This window comes from Anticarsia gemmatalis, chromosome 25 (assembly GCF_050436995.1).
Source record: "Anticarsia gemmatalis isolate Benzon Research Colony breed Stoneville strain chromosome 25, ilAntGemm2 primary, whole genome shotgun sequence".
Taxonomy (NCBI): Eukaryota; Metazoa; Arthropoda; class Insecta; order Lepidoptera; family Erebidae; genus Anticarsia; species Anticarsia gemmatalis.
In genome coordinates, this window is record NC_134769.1 from 2,210,011 (window position 1) to 2,229,395 (window position 19,385).

Consider the following 19,385-nt stretch of genomic DNA (forward strand, 5'->3'; position numbering starts at 1 on the left):
CGACCCACTTCGCCGTTTTAGGGTTAAAGGAAGTAACTAATGGGTTTTTATTTAAATTATTGCCGGGATTTTATAGATTTTTGGGAAGGAGACATTTATTTTGTTACAGGTGAATAGGTCCTGAATTGCGACGTAATAGTTTATCTTGTCCGAAAAGTTGTTAAACACATTTCTTAAGGGCAAAGACCCGCATTTGGTCAGCGTGGTGGACTCAAGGCCTAACCCCTTCGTTTGGGAGGAGGTCATCTTCTTATATCTTATTACTCTTATGTAAGTAAACCAAGGTTTCTTGTAAATATCTCTGTTACATAATATTACTTTGCATTATTTGGACAGACTTGGCATCGTCAAAATGCAGTCGTAGCAAATACGATATCAGCTCAAAATAATCTTGAATACACTACGACTTTCAAATAGTTTGAAATTTTGTTTAGTAACTATTAGATAACTCATTATTTTAAAGTACATTATAATATATTTAAAGTACATTTTAAAGTACATTACACGTTAATATTTGTCAAAAATATATCATATTCTTTAACTATTTATAATAACAAATATGAATCAAATAAAATTTAAATAATGTAAAAAAAAACAGCACTATGTTATTCCTACCGACCCTTTAAAGAAAAATGATGTTATTTAATATGTACACTAAGCTTATGAAATTAACTGGCAGTATTCTAGCTAATAAGCTATCTAAAACATATCCAGAACTAGCAAAAAAGCTTTAAACTAACTGAATCTTGACCTAAAACGTTCAAGTTACCTGTATGAGACATGAAATCGATAAAATCCACTATATTAGGTAATATTTCAATGTCTTAGTGCAATAGCTCTGATAATACTCTCTGTTACTGGTGAGCGAAAGATAAGTCGTAGAAATATAGTACTCGAAGGGCTATTGGTGCTCTTTTGTACTAAAAAAGACCACCTAGACCACCATCTTTACGATATGATTAGTGTTGAACCTAGTGTCAAAGTAATTCAAGGCGCCCAAAGGCCTTTGACATGACTTAACGACTGTTATCTAAATTGATAACAACCGTGCGATTTACATGCATTTACGAGCACGAAAACGCTTAGGTCGAATATCAATAAGAGGTCACCCATCTACAAAATGACCGAACCAAAGGTTGCTTAATCTGCAGATCAAATACCGACCGCTATGTGCAACTGTCTATGAGCGCTTCAATAGTTGCTAGTAGTATAAATATTATTAAATCCTTTTTCAGGCGAAAACCAAACATTCTGATTCATGTTTTCAAATAAACATGAAAAAAGGAAAACAATACTTTCAAACTGAAAATATAATTTCAAATTCAGTATTTCATACAAAAAACCCAAAAAGAGCAGTTTACAATTAAGATAGAGGAAACGTGGGCGTGTCAGTGTTCGCGACAGTTGCAAATGAACGTCTTTTGTCATAACACCCTGTATGTGGGGGACTGTGGGGACTACTTGAGAATGTTCCAACAAAATGGTGGTCGGCTGACCACAGTTTGACGTGTTGATTATACGCAGTTGTTAAGTACATATATATTTAATAGCTGTGGGATCACTTGAGTTCGATTTTTGTTGGGGACAATATTTTTTTTACAGGAATTGAAGCTGTGGCCGCTAAATAAACCCACACTATGTGACCTACCTAAGAATAGATTCAGATTAGTCTTAATTTAATCAAAATTACCCAGTAAAAGGCAATAGGCTTGCCGCTTATTACATGATACTAAAATTGTGGATGGCGAAATGTGGGTGCATTTCATACACCTCTGCCTACACCTTTGGGTATGACAGGTGTAATAATGGGTATATAATGTGTGCCTTTTTTTTAAAGAATATCTCTATAATTGTAAATTGATTTGACAACTTAATAAGGCAATAATAATGTCACTACAAACCTAATTAATCGAACGAAAACAATTAAAATTCACACTACAATCCTAATCGTAAATAATGACGTAAGTACCAGATTATTAATCACGTAAAATAATAATTACTAAGTAAACAAAGAAATGAGCAATCATTGTAATTACAAATCAATAAAAGTCAGAACTACTGTTAAAATATTCGCACTAAAACGCAAAAATTCAATTATCAATATTGTAGCGTTGTAATAAGCGGGATTAAGCAATTATTAATTTGAACGAAAACACGATTTTACGATCAATAATAATGCATTGTTGCCCGATTGTAAATCTACTTGTACATTAAAAGCAATGCTATCAATTCAACATTTTAAGTCCGCTATAAAGTTAGTAATTACTAAGTTTGGTAACAAAGTTTCTAAAATGAATTCTGATAAAAAAAACACCGGAATAGCAGCTGCCGTAAATTTATTAAAGCCAGTTTTCTATGTCAATCTAGGTAAGTATTGCAAAGTTTTATCAAAACTTACCTTCCAATCAAATTAACATAGAAAATTATCTCAAAAATAGAATCTATTGGAACATGTTTATTGCACCACCATGATAGTTATTGTAGTTGAATTAATATACTGTCTTGACCACACAAACATACATTTACCGCAAAAGAATCTACTGAGTCAGTTTTAAGTTCATCGTGTTAAATAAGATTTAATTTTAAACCAAAACAAAATAAAATTACGCATTGCAAAACAAATCAAAAATAAAATGATGACCACACTTTTATTAGTAAGCAGAAAACCTCTAAAAAATAAAATATCAACACTACAAAAACAATCACTAAAGGAAAACTATGTTATGACCAGAGTTATCAAGAAGGTCCATAAAAAAAGCAATAGGTAGTCTAGTCTATAACTAAACTACAAACATAAACAAGACCACATTTAAAAAAAGTCTTACTAATCACAAACAAAGTACTCTACTATTAGATATTTTTTACCACACATTTGTCATACTAAAACGCTCTTTTAATAAATAAACTAAAATAATCTACAATTAAAACACAGTATTCTACTAGACCACACATCAACTACGTCATGACCACAATAACTACAAACTACATCCAACAATTAAAGCAGTCTTCTACTAGACCGTTAATGAGCTACATGACCACAATTCTAGGACCACACTACTCCTCACCTCGTAGCCTTGTTTGATGGCCATGGCGCCCCGTGGTCGTGACCACGCGGCGTATTCCAGGCCATCTTTTTGTTGGCAGTGCTGTTGGACAAATAATTTTTAACTTATTACGAATGTCATTGGCAGATTGTCCGAAATAAATAAATATTTATAAAAAATGTGGTAGAGTGTGGTGGACAAAAGTTATAAAGTATTTTACAAATTTTATTTGATACATTTTTTGAAATCTTTATTTGGTAGAAAATTAGCTTAAAATTTATTCCATGTTAGATTCGCCAAAAATATTTTTATTTAATTTGGGTACTTTTACCAGTTATGGAAGCAAAAGTAAAGTATTGTCAGAAATTTCGTGGAATTTCTAATGAATGAAAAATGTATAGTTGTCTCTTTTTGACATAGTTTTGTCTTTCACCCACATGATGTAGAATAAACAAAAGAAGCCTGAAATAATTCAGGGTACGAGGCCGTGTTTTTATGTCCAACTTGCATTGTCTTGAGTTACATTACATCTGAACATATTTTAAACACAATTTTAGTAATTACAAATGCTAATACATAATCGTTACATAGCACTGGCTTTCAGAATACATCCTAATTGCTTGGTAAATCTATTTTTGTTGCTAATAGAACATAAACTCCATGTCCTCCTGTCTTATAATAAATGAAGATATAAGTCATAGTCATGACGGTGTTCTTTGGCCTCTACCTACCCCTATGGGCAGAAGGCGTAATTTTATGTATGCATGTCAAGAAGTATGTTTTCTCTATACAACTGAATGTAAGACAGTCTCGTAGCTATACTCGTAACTGTATCTAGTTATCTAATACTTATTTTTATACAAAGAAAATCGTCGCAAACACCTTTTAACACATTTATTCTTCTACTAAAGAGTAACAACAATTCCAACACGAAATTTCAACCGTTACAACATAATAAAAGATAGTAATAATCTTTAAAATAACCGTACAATGGCCATATTTTTCCTTTATAGTGGATACCTAATGCTTCTAGCAACGCACTTACAAACTTACATATATTTTATATATATACGTCTAGAAAACGATTTTTATATCCCTGACCCAGCCAACATATAAAATGTTAGTCCTAAACTGGTGTTGCATCTCTTTCTAACATGGTAGGTGTGAGTGAGAGGGGTGTATGCACGTGTGACGTCGGAGAAGACTTATATGTATGTACGTGCAGGGAAATTGTTAGAGGGATGGAGACGACTTGTACTCGTATTATTTTAGAAAGGTGAAACTTTTTTAGGTTAGAATTTTACAGGTTATAAGTTCTACATTACTGTCCTTGCCAATAGTTATGAAAACTGTGGTAATAGTGATTGTTTTCGCTAATATATTATATGACAACGTTTAAATTACAGTATGCCGAGAGACTAGAAGTGATGAAGTTAGAAATAGGTAACTTAAATAATTGGCAATTGATAATTTAGATAGGAGTCTGGATAAAGTAGTAAAATAGTTCTTCATAATTCTATTATACATTGTATTTCTCTTAATAATTACAATCCTGAAACCAACAACCCGGGCCAGTGCGCAGTGGCTTGAACCAGTATCAATAATTTACTAAGAACTTAGTAACTAAATGAGAAAGTAATGGTCAATAACCGCTTATCTTTATGTTCATACTCTGCAACTATATATTTCAGAATAGTTTTATGTCTAACGAAAAAAATATTACAAAAAATACACATAAAAAAATAGCAATCTAAAAACGTCTCCACTCCATTTCTGTCCCCGAGAAAAGCCCGCGACACGAGTATTTTTCTTAACCCTCACATGTGTATTGCACACACACAATCAAATTCTATGTGTGTGTGTCCATGTGTGTGTGAGTGCACTTGTGTGTGTGCGACTTGGGTAGTAAAATATTATGCTGTCGGGCTTCAAATAACATTGTATAGATAATCAATAACAGGGGAATTTTATGTTAGATCCTGAATTTCAGGGCGTTTCAGTACTAGCCTAGATTTTAGTCTGAACACTTTTGAGTTGAAATCTAAGATGTTTTTACAGAAATTGCTAGTTTTACTGTTATTGCTAGACGTTTGTTAGTTTTAGAGATATAGGGGTGTAAAGTATGTAATATACGGCTTATTTTTGTTATGAATCTTTTGATACATTGCCTTTGGTATATTCACAGTTCATCTATGTATAAGATTAAATAAAAAAATATGTCATTTTCCTATAACTATCGGTATTGTTAAAGCCGTCCAAAAACTTCTCACCTCGGCTTGTTTTAACCATATGACTATTGATAACTTTTTTAGTTATTCTTTTGACCGAGACTTCGGCTGTGTGAAAAAGTTTCCAGTGTAAAAAATATCCTACGTGTTCATCTAGATCTAACAGTGATAGCCGAGTGGTATAAATTGATACCTCCCACGCAAGTGGTCGTAGGTTTGAACCCGAGGCAACACACCAATGACTTATAGAAGTTATGTGGGTATTAGAAATAATTATCACTTGTTCCAACGATGAAGGAAAACATCGTGATGCAACCTTGCATGCCTGAGAGTTCTTGAAGGTATGCAAAGTCCCCAACTCGCAATTGACCAGCGTGGTGGACTCAAGGCCTAACTCCTCTCTCATTACGAGAGGAGAACCTTGCCCAGCATTGGGATATTAATGGGTTAAATCTATTAATCTAGGCTACGAACTATTAGTGAACCAAATTCCATCTAACACCGTTCAGTATTTTTTGCATGAAACCGTACAGAGATACATCGCAAAAACCTTCACATTTATATCATAGAAGGATATCTACAATAAGATCTGAATACAAAGCACAGTACACAAGTCAGGGTATAAAAGACATTATCCTTGCAACTCTTTGCTATAAAGGAATACAAAAGAAACAACTATTTATCGTCTTGCAAGACTTATGAAGCCGATAGATGTATAAACTACAATAAAAATGACTTATTTCATACTATAACACATACTTTCTAAGTTCATTGAAAGAAATCTTAGATTTTTACAAAGATACACTTGGAATATTGATTAATGTTAGTAACAAATGGTCATTCCCTAGGAGCAATCGGTAGTGTATGACTGCCACGCAACATATATACAATACTAGCTTTTACCTGCGACTCCGTCTGCCAGCTGAATTTTCTTATGGGAATGCGTCATTTTCCCGGGGTAAAAAGTAGCCTATGTCCTTTCTCGGGTATCAAAATATCTCCATACCAAATTTCATGCAAATCGGTTCAGTAGTTTAGGCGTGATTGAGTAACAAACAGACAGACAGAGTTACTATCACATTTATAATATTAGTATGGATGTAACATATAAAATATACATATGTACACTGCCCTGGGGTCGATTCGCATAGAAATATTGGTATTTTCAATTAGTTTATCACTTAATTTTAGCCCAGAGTTTAGTAACCTGCCCGTAATACGGCAATAGTCTCGCCCTCTATTGCATGGGACTAACATTGTTTATAGCGAAACACTATATTGCTTACAATTCTGCCTATACATTCGGATGTAACTAGCGTAATGTTATGTGTGTACGCTGATGATTATGTTTCTAAGTTTCATTCAATTCGCGAAAGATGCTTTTCAAATATTTTTTTGCCATATGAGAAGGGAATCGGAAAGGAAATTCATATGAAATCGTGACTTTTGCCATGAAATGGGAGGTTACAGTCTTACAGAATTAATAGCTATTGTTTCTTTCTTAAAATTATGGTAAATAATATGTTAAATAAAGCAGCAAACATACACTTATTGTCGATTGAGATACTTAAAGAAATGCAAGGGTAAAATGTTAATTCATAATTTGATACTGAGTGATAGATTTTTGCCAATTTTTTAAAGAATTTTCACTAAATAAGCTTGAAAATCACATGAAATTTTCTTTTGTGTAGAAAAGTAAATGTCTGAATTGTGGAATGATTAAACGTTTAAACGTCTGAAGGCATCCAAACTCAATTTGCGGTGTGCGTCCATTTGTCACTCGCCGTCTCGGGAACTCGGCGGAAGAAGACGATTATCTTTATGCTTGTACGTCGTATGGGGACTGGCTGTATTGTTTTAGTACGTTTAAATAGGTCAGAGGATTATTTTGAAAATATTTGAACATTTTTTAACTTTTTTGAACGGTTTTTCTGCCATATAATAATATCTTTACGCTATAAATTGGCTTTCGTAAATACTTAAATAATTACTATCGAAGTTTGTTAGGATACTGATGTTATTATCGTAATCTAAAGACCTTCAAAGACTTAAGCAGCGGTACAAAAATATTAGTCAAATACGTAAAAAAAAATATTAGTGCCAAAATCATGACAACTAATAATGAATACTATAACCAATTAACGCTTCTAATCCACATAGAAACCTAATATACATCGCCAAAATTTTATTTTTTATTTTATTAAATATTTTTACTTTTTTACGACTTTTTTATCTATCACATGACTAGTCACCAAAATCTGTACACACACGTAGTGGGTGTGTGTGTGATTGATCGCGCCAATCGTTCCGGTGATGACGTCACGTCACTAGCCCGCTCACCCGGCGCCCCCCGCCCGCTATTTATCTTCAAGCCACTAGATTATCACAGATTAGACGGTTGGACATGCCGTCGTCAAGGAATTTTCGGGATTTTCGTACCGGCTATTATCTGTCTAGTAAGAAAGTTGCTTAAAATCGTTTTTTATGGGTTTATTTTGTATAATGCGATATTTTACCACAATATTGTTTGTTTTTTGTATTTAAATAAATGTCTCTGGTGTTACGTTTTTTTACGACACTTTAATGGCATTATTCTAAAGTATATGAAATTTATATTACAAGTAAAACGGATAGGAGTATCTATGTTTCTCTTGTTAAGTTTATTAATACATGGAAAATTAATTTAGTCTGGTATTGGTAATAAAGTCAATAGAGTTCTTGCAAAGTAATTGTTTATTAAAAGCACATAAAGCACTGACCGACTACTTATAATTTAGTTGAGGCTGAAACTTGAAGCAAATCTGACTCCTGGTTGAAAATATATTTAAAAGTTTAAGTGCTCCAAAATGACACACTGACAAGTTTGTACAGTTTCAATAACACCGCTATTAGGTATCTAGATTAATACAAAGAGCCAAATTCTGGAATCCAAACACTTTGATTTTGGAGAAAAAAAATGCGTTTTTACAAACATTACAAGACATTACAAATACTGCAATTTAAAATCGACAAATGTAACAAAAAAAAAACTTTTCTACCAAACTTTCAAAAGACAATTCATAATTCGTAGACAAGTTTGTGACAGTATGTTAATGTAGTCTCCCCTAGCGTCTATCAAACACAGTGAGTCGCATCGTTCGCGACACATCCGTCTAAGTCACTTGCAGGGTGACGCCTCTGGTTATCGACCCACAAATGAATAAGTTTTCTTTGGAAATATTGTTTGGAAACGCAAGCTATGTCAGCGATATACCCTTAAAAAAGATAAATGGAGGATTCGATGAGCCTAAAATGTAGTAACAATAAAATGGAAAAGAATATTGTTAAGATGTGTAACTGGTTAACGTCAGTTTTAGGGAGCTAAATACACTGATATACCTCTAGAAAGATTTTGCCTAAAAATAAGTAACAATAAATGGAAAAGAATTATTGTTTAGAAGACTGTGTTATAACGTCAGTTTTAGGGGCAAAATATATTTATTTAATAAAGGCTCTATCTAAAAAGTTCAGTTTCGATAGTCAACAAGTTTAAAAACCAATTTTTCGATCGCCGGATATTTTTATTATAAAGATTTTCCGTACATTTCTTTCAAAAGCTTCAAATAAAATTTGATAAACTGAAAATCAGTTCCTAAGTTTTACATTCCTATCGAAGATTTGCAATAAAATTATTTAACAATATCAAATCCCAAGTTTTATAATAACATATTACTCTAACAGAAGGAAAACATTCTTTCCGTAATTTTCAAATCAAATATCTACTATGCAGTTTTCACTCATCACTAATGAAAGTTAGAAAAACTAAAGATTGGACACAGATCAAAATATAGTTTTTTCATACATTTACGCTCAAAACTGGATGTTTGCCAACACCCAACTTTGTCAATGTAAGACTCATGAATTTATAATATTAACTTTGAAACAAAACAGGTAAATAGTTCAATGATACAAAATGTATTAGACGGTAATCGAATCCTGGAGTTTTAAGACTGTTCAAATCATTTTGTTGTTACTTTTATGAAACACCTTATTCCCTCAATATTTCTTTATGTAATTAGATTATTGCCATTCTTCTTTTACATAACGCATAAGCAACAAATGAATAAGTTGCTTGTTTCTTTTAACTAGTACACCAAATTCATCTCAACCGAATTTTCAGTATTGTTTTTAAGGTATGAAAACATTGGTCATGGTAGCAGCCGTATGGAGTTTTGTTTGGACTGCTATAAATATTTAAAAACCAAAATTAGCCAAATCAATCTACTTCTCTTACCTAAACGATAGTAGTAGGAACAGTTTATGTTATAATAAACTAGCACTTGTTTTAACGGTAAAGAGCAACATCGTGAATCGTTGTGGAACCTTGCATGCCTCTCAAGTAATTTAACAAATTTCTTGGGGCATTCAAAGTCCCCAATCTGCACTTCGCCAGCGTGGACCAAGGAAGGTCTAATCCTTATCTTAATTTCGAAGTATTCTGTTTTCTTTCATTTTGGATTAAGATCCTTGTTCGGCGGAATGCTATTAATACTATTTGCTATGCTTTCAAAGCAAAACTAAAATTATCATCATTCAACGAGAAAGTTTAAAACCACGTTCAAATATTTCCACCACACGTCACACCAATACCCCATAATAAATAACGATAAATGACAAACCAAGCCGATATCACGGAATTCACGGAGTTCACGGAACATCGTTGTCCCATCAACGTCTGATAACGATCGTGTGTGACGTTGACTGATACGAGATTACCCGGCTCCCGGGTAACGCGCGGATTACCCGGGTAAAGAGTCTTTTACTCTAATTGATGTTTTGTTTCTAAATGATGTTTAAAAAATGGTTTTTGAATCTTATTAAATTTTAGTGTATTTGAAAGGGTACCACAAAATATTAAAAATATTTTAGGGAAATAAAGGGAACATAATGTCTCTGTAGTCTGGACGGTAGTGTATACAACTGCTGAACATAAGATTCGATTCCCAGATTGGACAAAGTGCCTTTGTCATTTTCTAATTTAATTTAGAATGTTTCTTAATAGTAGCACGAGGTTCAGTATCATGCCCGGTATATTGTGGCAAAAGGCTCGCCGCCTATTATATGTGACTAACATTAACATAACTGTATTTCATACACCTCTGCCTACACCTTCGGGTATAATAGGCGTGACTTAATGTAAGCAAATTTCAAAGCGCCACATAATAATTTTTAAGTCATGATACTTCAGAATTGAACTCTATACTCCTCAAAACAAATTCTATCATTCTAACCACTGCCCCACAGCATACCAATAAAGACAAACAGGAAACAAACCGTAACGAAAAGTCTACTTAAGGGCTTGTACACACAGTAACAAATTAGCGTGATGAGTGAACGCGAGGAGGTCTGTCGTCGCCCTAAGATGGATGGTGAGGGGATAACGTGACGACTCGCTACGACGAATTTCTATGGTGTTCTGCTTTTTCTTATGGTATTTATTTGGGTGTGAAGTAACTGGGTCGTTGAATGATATTTCAAGTAAAGAATTCAATGATAGTAATTAATATTATGAAGCTGAAGAGTTTGTTTGTTTGTTTGTTTGAACGCGCTAATCTCAGGAACTACTGGTCCGATTTGAAAAATTATTTCACTGTTAGATAGCCCATTTATTCAACACAGGGTCTATTCATCACAAAAAGATTTTTTTAAATCGAATCAGTTAATAGTTCCTGAGATTAGTGCGTTCAAACAAACAAACAAACTCTTCAGCTTTATAATATTAGTATAAATAAACTAGGGTACAGTAATATGAATGAAGATCGACACAAAATATTAAAACCCTGACTCCTAAACTAGGTTATCCTTTGCCTTAGGAGTATTTATCTACCAATAGTCGTATTAATATCGCATACTACTATAAAATACTTAACACCAACATATGAATTATCGTAAAAGAATGTACTACGTATAAATATAATGATATTTTCCAACCACATAGCTCTAAGTGACATCTTCATCCTGCCATATATCCTTTTACTATGGAAAGATACATTCTTACATACTAATATGATATAATGCGAGTAAAACTTAGTCATTGGAATGTTATTAAAGTCTATTAGAATGGCCACAATCGATATTATAATAAAAAGATGAACATCTTAGCCTTGTAAAGCATCATCCGGTAGCAATTGTACTATGTGATAAATAAAATTATAGTGATATTTGGACCGATGTTTAGAAATTACGGCTAGTGTTAGTAAGATATACTCGTGAATAATTATCTACAGTGACTACCTCTGTGTTTAATACACAGGTCTTCTGTCTATTCTATTATATCCATATTTAGATGGAAAGGTTAACCGACACGGCTGTCAAGAGGTCGGGCGTCTGACCGACGGCTTTACGTGTTTACTGAGATACAATTCGAAGCCGTGTAAACCACCTGTCTTGTACTCTGGTCAAACAGACTTTTTATCCGAAAAATTAAGGAATACAAGACCCGAATAGTGTACCTCCATAATAACATAATATTATGTCTTTCTTGTTAGGTCGTATGCGCTAGTTTACTTCTTCAAAGACTTCTGCTCTCAATTCTCGTTGGTAATAATACATAAATATGAAAGAAATCCACGATAACAGCCCCTTAAAATAACAATTTAATTATAGTAACCCTAAAGACTTTGACTTAAAAAACTACTAGATTAAACTTTGCACAAGCATATTCTGAATTATTGTAGTAATATTCGTCGTAACAAACCGTGCGTAGTAATAATTAGGTAGCGTTTCTTAGCTATTGATTACTCATTGTCTCATGTCGTGCAGTAACGGATGGGATAATGATATGATTAGCTATTTGTATGTATGTATGTTTGTTTGTTTAGTAAGGATGTAGCTAACAGACGTGAGGTGATACGAAGAAATTAACTCCATTATATTATCCAATAAATAGTCCTTAATCTATGAGAGAATGTAAAATTAAAAGTACGGAAAAATTTCCTCATTCAAGCTAGAAATTTTTCATTCAAAAAAGTAATTAGCTTTTCTAGTACTTAATTGTAAATAAGTAGTAAAATATAGATTTTTGGGAAGGAATTTAAGAAAATCGCCCTGCAATAAGAATATTCAAAACCGCCTTATTAAGCTTTAAGTTTAAGTTAAAGTTATTCCATTGCTTATCCAAGCTATGTCAGATAACCTGTGTACAAAATTTAATTAAAATCTGTTTTGTATTTTTGTTAATTATGCAAACTTTCGCATTTATAACATTTAGTGCCGTTCCTTAATTTATTAAAACAACAGCTGTCAAAATTCCATCGAATAGATATTTAGAGTTTGTGAGCCTTTATAAGATAAGATTTTATTTATTTATTTATTTATTGTCCAAGTGTTAGTTTCCTTGACTGAAACCACAAGTCATGAGTTATAAACAATTACAAGTATTTATGTAAATATAGAACAATTAGTCCATCATACGATCATGATCACTAGATAATGACTTCGGTATTCATATTACCTATTGTTCCTTTTATTGGCTACCGTGACTATGTACTGTGTACTGCTATGTATTTGTTAGATAAATACGTATGTTATAGTTTGTTCTGTAAGTACATAAAGTGAATATCAATATTTATTTCTATTATTTTTTATTTTGAAAAAGACTACTCCCGCATTAAAAATTGCTATTGTGTCGCGGGGACTTTTACAAGCATACAAACACGGACACAAATTACAATCAGACCCGAAACAATTATTTGTGGATCGCACAAATAATTGTTCCGTGTGGGAATCGAACCCACGACCTCCTGACGCAATGGTAGCGGCGTGGTGACCTAAACCACTAGGATACGGACAATGGCTAAAGTTTGACAGTATTTTTTTAAAGATTTTCCCTTTAATAGCTAAGGTAGGGGATGTCATATTTTGTGGATGGAGTCATATAATTTAGATAAATATAATACTTCTACAAAGTCGGCGTGGCGACCTAAACCACTGCGCTACGGAGGCAGTCTTAAAATAGGTCTTTATTTGCCGTACTCTGATTATATTATTATAATTGTGGTATAAACGCTGTAAAGCTCATAACTTTTGAACTCTCGCATGTTTATTGTATAATAGAATACGGGAATTTACGGAAACAAAGCACTACAACTTTCCCTCCCCGGTCGTAGATCCAGAGGACGGCCCAAAACTAGATGGGAAACTGTAGTGCAGAAAGACATGGGTGAGTGTGAGGTTTCCAAAGACGATGTCGAGGACAGAGCGAAGTGGAGGAGAAAGACCAGGAAGGCTGACCCCACTACCATATGTGATTCATAGCATGGAAGAGAGAGAGAGAGAGAGAGAGAATACGGGAATTAACGCGAACGCGCATTTCACCTTAAAAGTATAGCTGTAAAGTTCTTTAGAGTTAGATTTAAATGCTCGCTGATCATCAGGTTTCGGATTCAATTCTCGGGTAGGGCAAACTGCTATTAGGTTTTCTTATTTCTAGAATGTTCTTAGTAGCCCTGAGTTTGGTAAGGTGTAGGCAGAGGCATATTAAATACAGATGCATTTCACCATTTTGAATATAAGGTCCATGCAATAGGGGGCGAACGAAATACCTATCATAATAATAACGAGCTACGATTTACTATCGAGTTACTGTGGAGAATATTCTAATAAAAAATAAAAAAATCAAATCCGTAACCTCGTGATTAGCAGTCATAATCACTATTACCAAAACATGGGAGCAGTGCTAACTATTAGCCTTTAAAATTCTTCCTAAAACAGAAGTAATGAGTCTTAACTATCACATAATAAGTACAGTTTAAACCATTTCTAAGCTAATCTACAAGCTACAAAGTAAACGAATTGGCTGAACTCATAACACTACTTAGTAACACAAATCCAATAGTGTAACATTCATTTGAAACTGATTAAGCGATTATGTATGTATGAATTGTAAAGGTAAATATCCATTTAATGAGCTCAGTAGTTCGAGAAATCGGAATATTCGCGGCGAATGTTCGGTCGAAAGTCGAACGTATATGTATTGTTGGAAATCGAGACTCTATACACATATGTACTTAATATTAATTATTTGACCTTCTTTTGGTCGTATTTTGTCGTGCATAAAAATTGATTACTGACACCGGGTTCATGCTAAATAACTTGAAAATCGGACAGGCTCCCAATAATAAAATTTGAAAATTTTGTAATGGTAGCACAAACAATACTTTCTCTGTAACCTCTATTTGCATTGTTACAAAAACGACTGACTGTGTAACAAATCATTAAATTTATTGATAACCCAGTGATCTCTGCATCACACTAACTTTAGTCCACATGAAAAATTTAGTCTCAAAGTGTATTATTTACAAACACTTCATTACAAGTCTTGTCTGCACCGAACATTTCATCAAGATCCTATCTCCAAAGACGTTACAATGAAGAGCTCAAATGTGTATAAACCTGAACATTTGTATGTATGATAATAATCACAAAAACTGCATCCGTAACTGCAACGCTTAGTGCTACTTACTGTAATGATATACTATCATGTTTTTAAGGTTTATAATCAAAGGCAGGTTGTAAAAAAGGGCTAAAAATCTTGTATAAAAATGACCTAAAATGTATCGTACAGATCAGGGGGGTTATCACGTATATCAGGTGACAACTATTTGAAAGCCACTATAGAGTACATTGTTTTCTCCTTTAGATTATAGTGATTTACACATAACGTCAAAGCAGCAATGTATAGTAAAGTGGCTATCAATTTGACGTACACTGGTTGTCAACTGAGATACGTGATAAGCCCGCTGGATTGTTTAATTGACTAGAGACTGTATTAGAAAGTATTAGCTGAAATGTGTGACTAAACTTACGTGCAGACGTCTATCAACATTTAGCCTCTTAGAGTATAATTAACAAAAGTCTAGTTTACTTTTGATTTTTTCTATGCTTATAATAATTTAAATCGATTCAGCCGTTTAACTTTAAACGCGAAACAGAAAAACTGATATACTTGCGCTTTTTTTTTAATGATTCCGTATTGGCGGACGTGGAAGCTTAATTCGCTTTCCTTATTATTTCAAAGATGCACTTGATTAAAATGTGTGGTTTGCCTACTCTTTCTTTTCTTTATAAATTGGAACGATGACGATCTACGATGGAATACTGTTTTTATTTCAATAGGTTCAGGTGCATTCATTAAGAAAATGATAAATCTTAGCTTATTAATTACAAGATTCCCATGAAATGACACTTGCTGCTTAACCCCATCTTAAAACATCGTATAATCTCTGCTAAGCCCCTATTGACTGTTCGAGCACCGTAATTATCTTTTATCCCAAAAAAATCACACAAAGCATCAAAACTGTTAAGTCCTCTTATAAAAAAGATGGTGACAAATACAGTTAGAGAAGAAAAAAATACAAAAAAAGTTTTAGCAAAAAAAAATGTTTTGCAAAAAATGTGTAGCGGTTACACCCTTTCTTATTAAATAGTGTTTTTGTATGAGAAACGAATGTCAGGTAATTTATTGTGTGCGGATTGAATGGTTTTGATCGTTAAGAGTTTTGTTGCAAAGTAAAGTGTAGGTACTGAGAGATAGTTGAAGATGGTATTTTAAAAGTCTGTTGAGTCTTCGATTATAAAAGGCATGATGTCGTTTTTTATGAATATTAAATACCTAGATTAGATGAAGATACGTATTCAAATAAAATATACCAATTTATCAATTACGATTGCAAATAAAATAAAATAAGCATAATATTTAAATTGTCGATAAACAAGTAACTTATTGCCTAAATGACTATCTTTACTTATTAAGAAAAAACACAAGTAGTGAGTCTTTCTAGGGGATGAATCGATAACGACCAACCATTTTTACACATTCTAAATATCCTGTAATCTGCGTCAATACATCTAAACCAGTAAAAATACTTTTCACCTTACACGTCACCTCTAAAGTATCAAAACCATAAACTCTAACTATAACTCATCTCAAACTAACCCCATAAGACAGTTGCTTCACCCCTATACAAATAACCCTTAAGCATTTCATCGTCTTATTTATGTGCCCAAAATATAAAGTCATACAGTCCATTCTTTTGTACGGAACATCATAATATTGTATTGACAAGTTATTTATAACGTATTGATAGAGAATTTATTATTTTATCAAATATGTTTGTGTGGTAATGAAAAAAATAGTAGAGTTTGAATAAAGTTGAGAATGTCTAGTAAAAAAAATCACCGGCAAAAGTCGAGATGAAAATCATTGCCTTGGGTTTCATCTTGACTACTATTGCTGCTGAATCTTGTATTAAAGTTTGTCTGATTTATTGGAAGTTTACTAAATCAAAAATATTACTATTTTGTGATCTATCTCCATGTTTTTTGTTTAGTTATGGTAAGCTATCACCTGATTGCGACTTATTGTAGATCCTAAACAAAATTGCATCGAAATTGAATAGCTAACATAGTTGGTTTGTTATGAAACACATTGATTCACTTTAATATGAAAGCCACTCAGAAAAATCTAACTTACCTAATATTATTGAACCTAAAGGCCTCTCGGGCGCCGGGCGGTTTAAACAACTTTGACAATAGGTTGACCACTAACCATACGACAAACAAACAACATTTAACCTAAAGTAAAAGTTGTACCTATGCAAAAAATATTACATTGAATTTTCAAAATTGGCATATTGTCATTAGAAAACATGTTTATGTAATTTCAAACACCAAAATATTTAAGACTTCAACTACATTTTCTTTCCAAAGCATAACCTATAAAAACAAGACCTAAAAAACTATCTTCTACTTGTTTTACAACCACTGCAATCCTAACTTTGCTTGCTAAAAGTATAATAATAAAAAACTTTCCGCGGCCGTTTATTGGCACAATATATCGGTCGGTTTGTTCGTCACTAACTTTCTTGTTACACCCTAGGGGGTGGAAGGCTGGAATGAACTAGATGGTAGAATTTGAACTGCTATTTCTTGGTATGGACTGCTTCTGTTCTAATGTTAGATTAAGCCCCGGTTCCACCCCTTTCGAATAAGTATTTTTTTATTTAAGTATTATATATAATAATAATAACCATAAGTACCAAGAAATAAGGTGAAATTTTGTTAGTTGTTTTTATACAATTGCATTCACTTTATTCATTGGATAAGTTATGGAACACTTATTCTTAGGCCGCCGGATCTAATAGTGGTTAAAAGAGTTTAACCACATAATTTTGTATTCGGTTTCCCGGTCTATTAATTTCATATTTATAGATTTTAACTGCTGCAATTATAATGTAATTTGTTAAAAATTTATCTCAGCTATAACTTTAATACAATATTCTGCTTTACTTTAATATTGAAAACATTTTAAAATGTGAAGACTTAAGTATCGAAGAATTTTGTTTCACTAGCGTATTTTTCTTCAAAGTGTCGTGTGTTTCGATTTTATTACCAAAAGTACATTTTAATACTATTTATTTCTACAATTCAATTAAATAACAAAGCAACAGACTAAAACAATGAAAAACAACGTAAACAATCCAACTATTATCATTAACAATAAACAAGGAAATTAGCCGCAAGGGTGTCTACGATTAATTCGGAGAATTAGACGCATCCCGAGTAAAATCGATTAGTGGACGAAATTTCGGAGGGAAGATTCGCAACGAAGCCCAACCAAGATAAACATGCCAAGCTTTTTTCTACGCTTGAGACATTAAGCAAGGATGCTTTGATGGTGACCATGTGGGAGGAAGCTGGGGGATAATCCTGTTTATTATGGAGTTTGGAAGAGTTTTGGTCGTTGTTGTGAAGGTTGAAAGTGATATTAGTAGTTGATTGAAATCCAAATTAATGTTATTAAAACTTAAAGTTAGTGTTATGGTATAATTATTTTTTTCGTCTTATTTTATAATAGATATAGGTGTACAGTATTTATTTAGCTGATATATTATAGTTAACTCATGTAAATATTGCTTTCTTCGATTTGAATTGTAATCTTAATTTAGGTTTGAATGTCAAAATAGTCAGAATAAAATCACACTTTAAATTTTATGACATTTTAATTAACAGCTTAGTATTAACAACAAAAGCTAATTAAATTAGAAACCCTGTACTTTTAAAATAAATATAAGAATAAATCATAAAAACGCCAGACACAAAACAAAACATCTAAGTTGAACTACTCTAACAAGACGTCAACTAACACTAGCATCACCAATTCAACCCCACGAGCACACAACAAACGGAAAAAGCATCCCGCCTTCATCACGCACACCCTACACTGTATGTCATTAGAGGAAGCGCGGTGGGCGTCATTACCACGATGAGTAGACTGACCATTAATCTTGCGAGAACCGGTCCTCGGCCTGTCAAAATTGTGGCCACTGTGCGCTCACTTAGTGTGTCTTTGTCTTTACGTAGTCTAGTGTGTGTGATTTAAATGTTAGTGCTGTTCAACCCCAAGGGTTGAACAATAATATGTACTATTTTGGGGAGGTGTTATTGTTTCAGGTGAAATTTACTGAATGAAAAGGTACTTCAATGTCAAAACAATGTTAATATTAAAAATTTCTAAGATTTGTTAAAAAAATAGTTTTGTTTGAAAACGGACCTGAATGTGTAAAATCTTAACATATATTTTTATATTACAAGATAAACACGCAACTGGTTAATTCTTCTCAAATTGAAAATAATTATAAAAAAATGCTCATATCTATGATTAAAAGCTTCATATTACATATAAGACTCAAAAGGGAAGATAAAGCTTTTAATCGTAAATCGAATTGAAATTTATCATATATTCTAAAGGTCATAATTCGACATTTAAATGACAAAGTTACCTACCTAATACAAATACAAAACTCTAAAACGTATATTTACTGCCTCAAGTAAATCAAATTTTGAAACAAATGCCAAACTTACTTCAATACTTCACCCAGTAAATACCTGTTTCAAATCAACACGGGGCGTTCAAAAATACCCTAATAAATATCTTCAAATTTACTTATTTTCCACTTGAACAGTTCTATCATAAATACAGTAAATATGTGTAAACATCAATAAACTATTTGCAAGCGTTTCGTGCCTCTTGAGTTATTATTACCGTGCGTCGTATCACTCGAATCGGCGGTAC

The 19,385-nt window shown here is 32.9% G+C and overlaps 1 protein-coding gene across 3 annotated transcripts in view; it reads right to left on the minus strand.

Annotated features, from left to right (window-relative positions):
* LOC142983786 (zinc finger protein rotund-like) overlaps positions 1–19,385 on the minus strand; it is a 182,584-nt gene that overhangs the window by 100,479 nt on the left and 62,720 nt on the right. For 2 of the 3 annotated variants that reach the window (XM_076130837.1, XM_076130835.1), the window contains exon 5: positions 3,066–3,146. The exons of the other annotated variant lie outside the window; for it this stretch is intronic. In XM_076130837.1, coding sequence (XP_075986952.1) covers positions 3,066–3,146 — 81 coding nt within the window. The remainder of the gene's footprint in view (positions 1–3,065; positions 3,147–19,385) is intronic. 3 annotated transcript variants of the gene reach the window in all.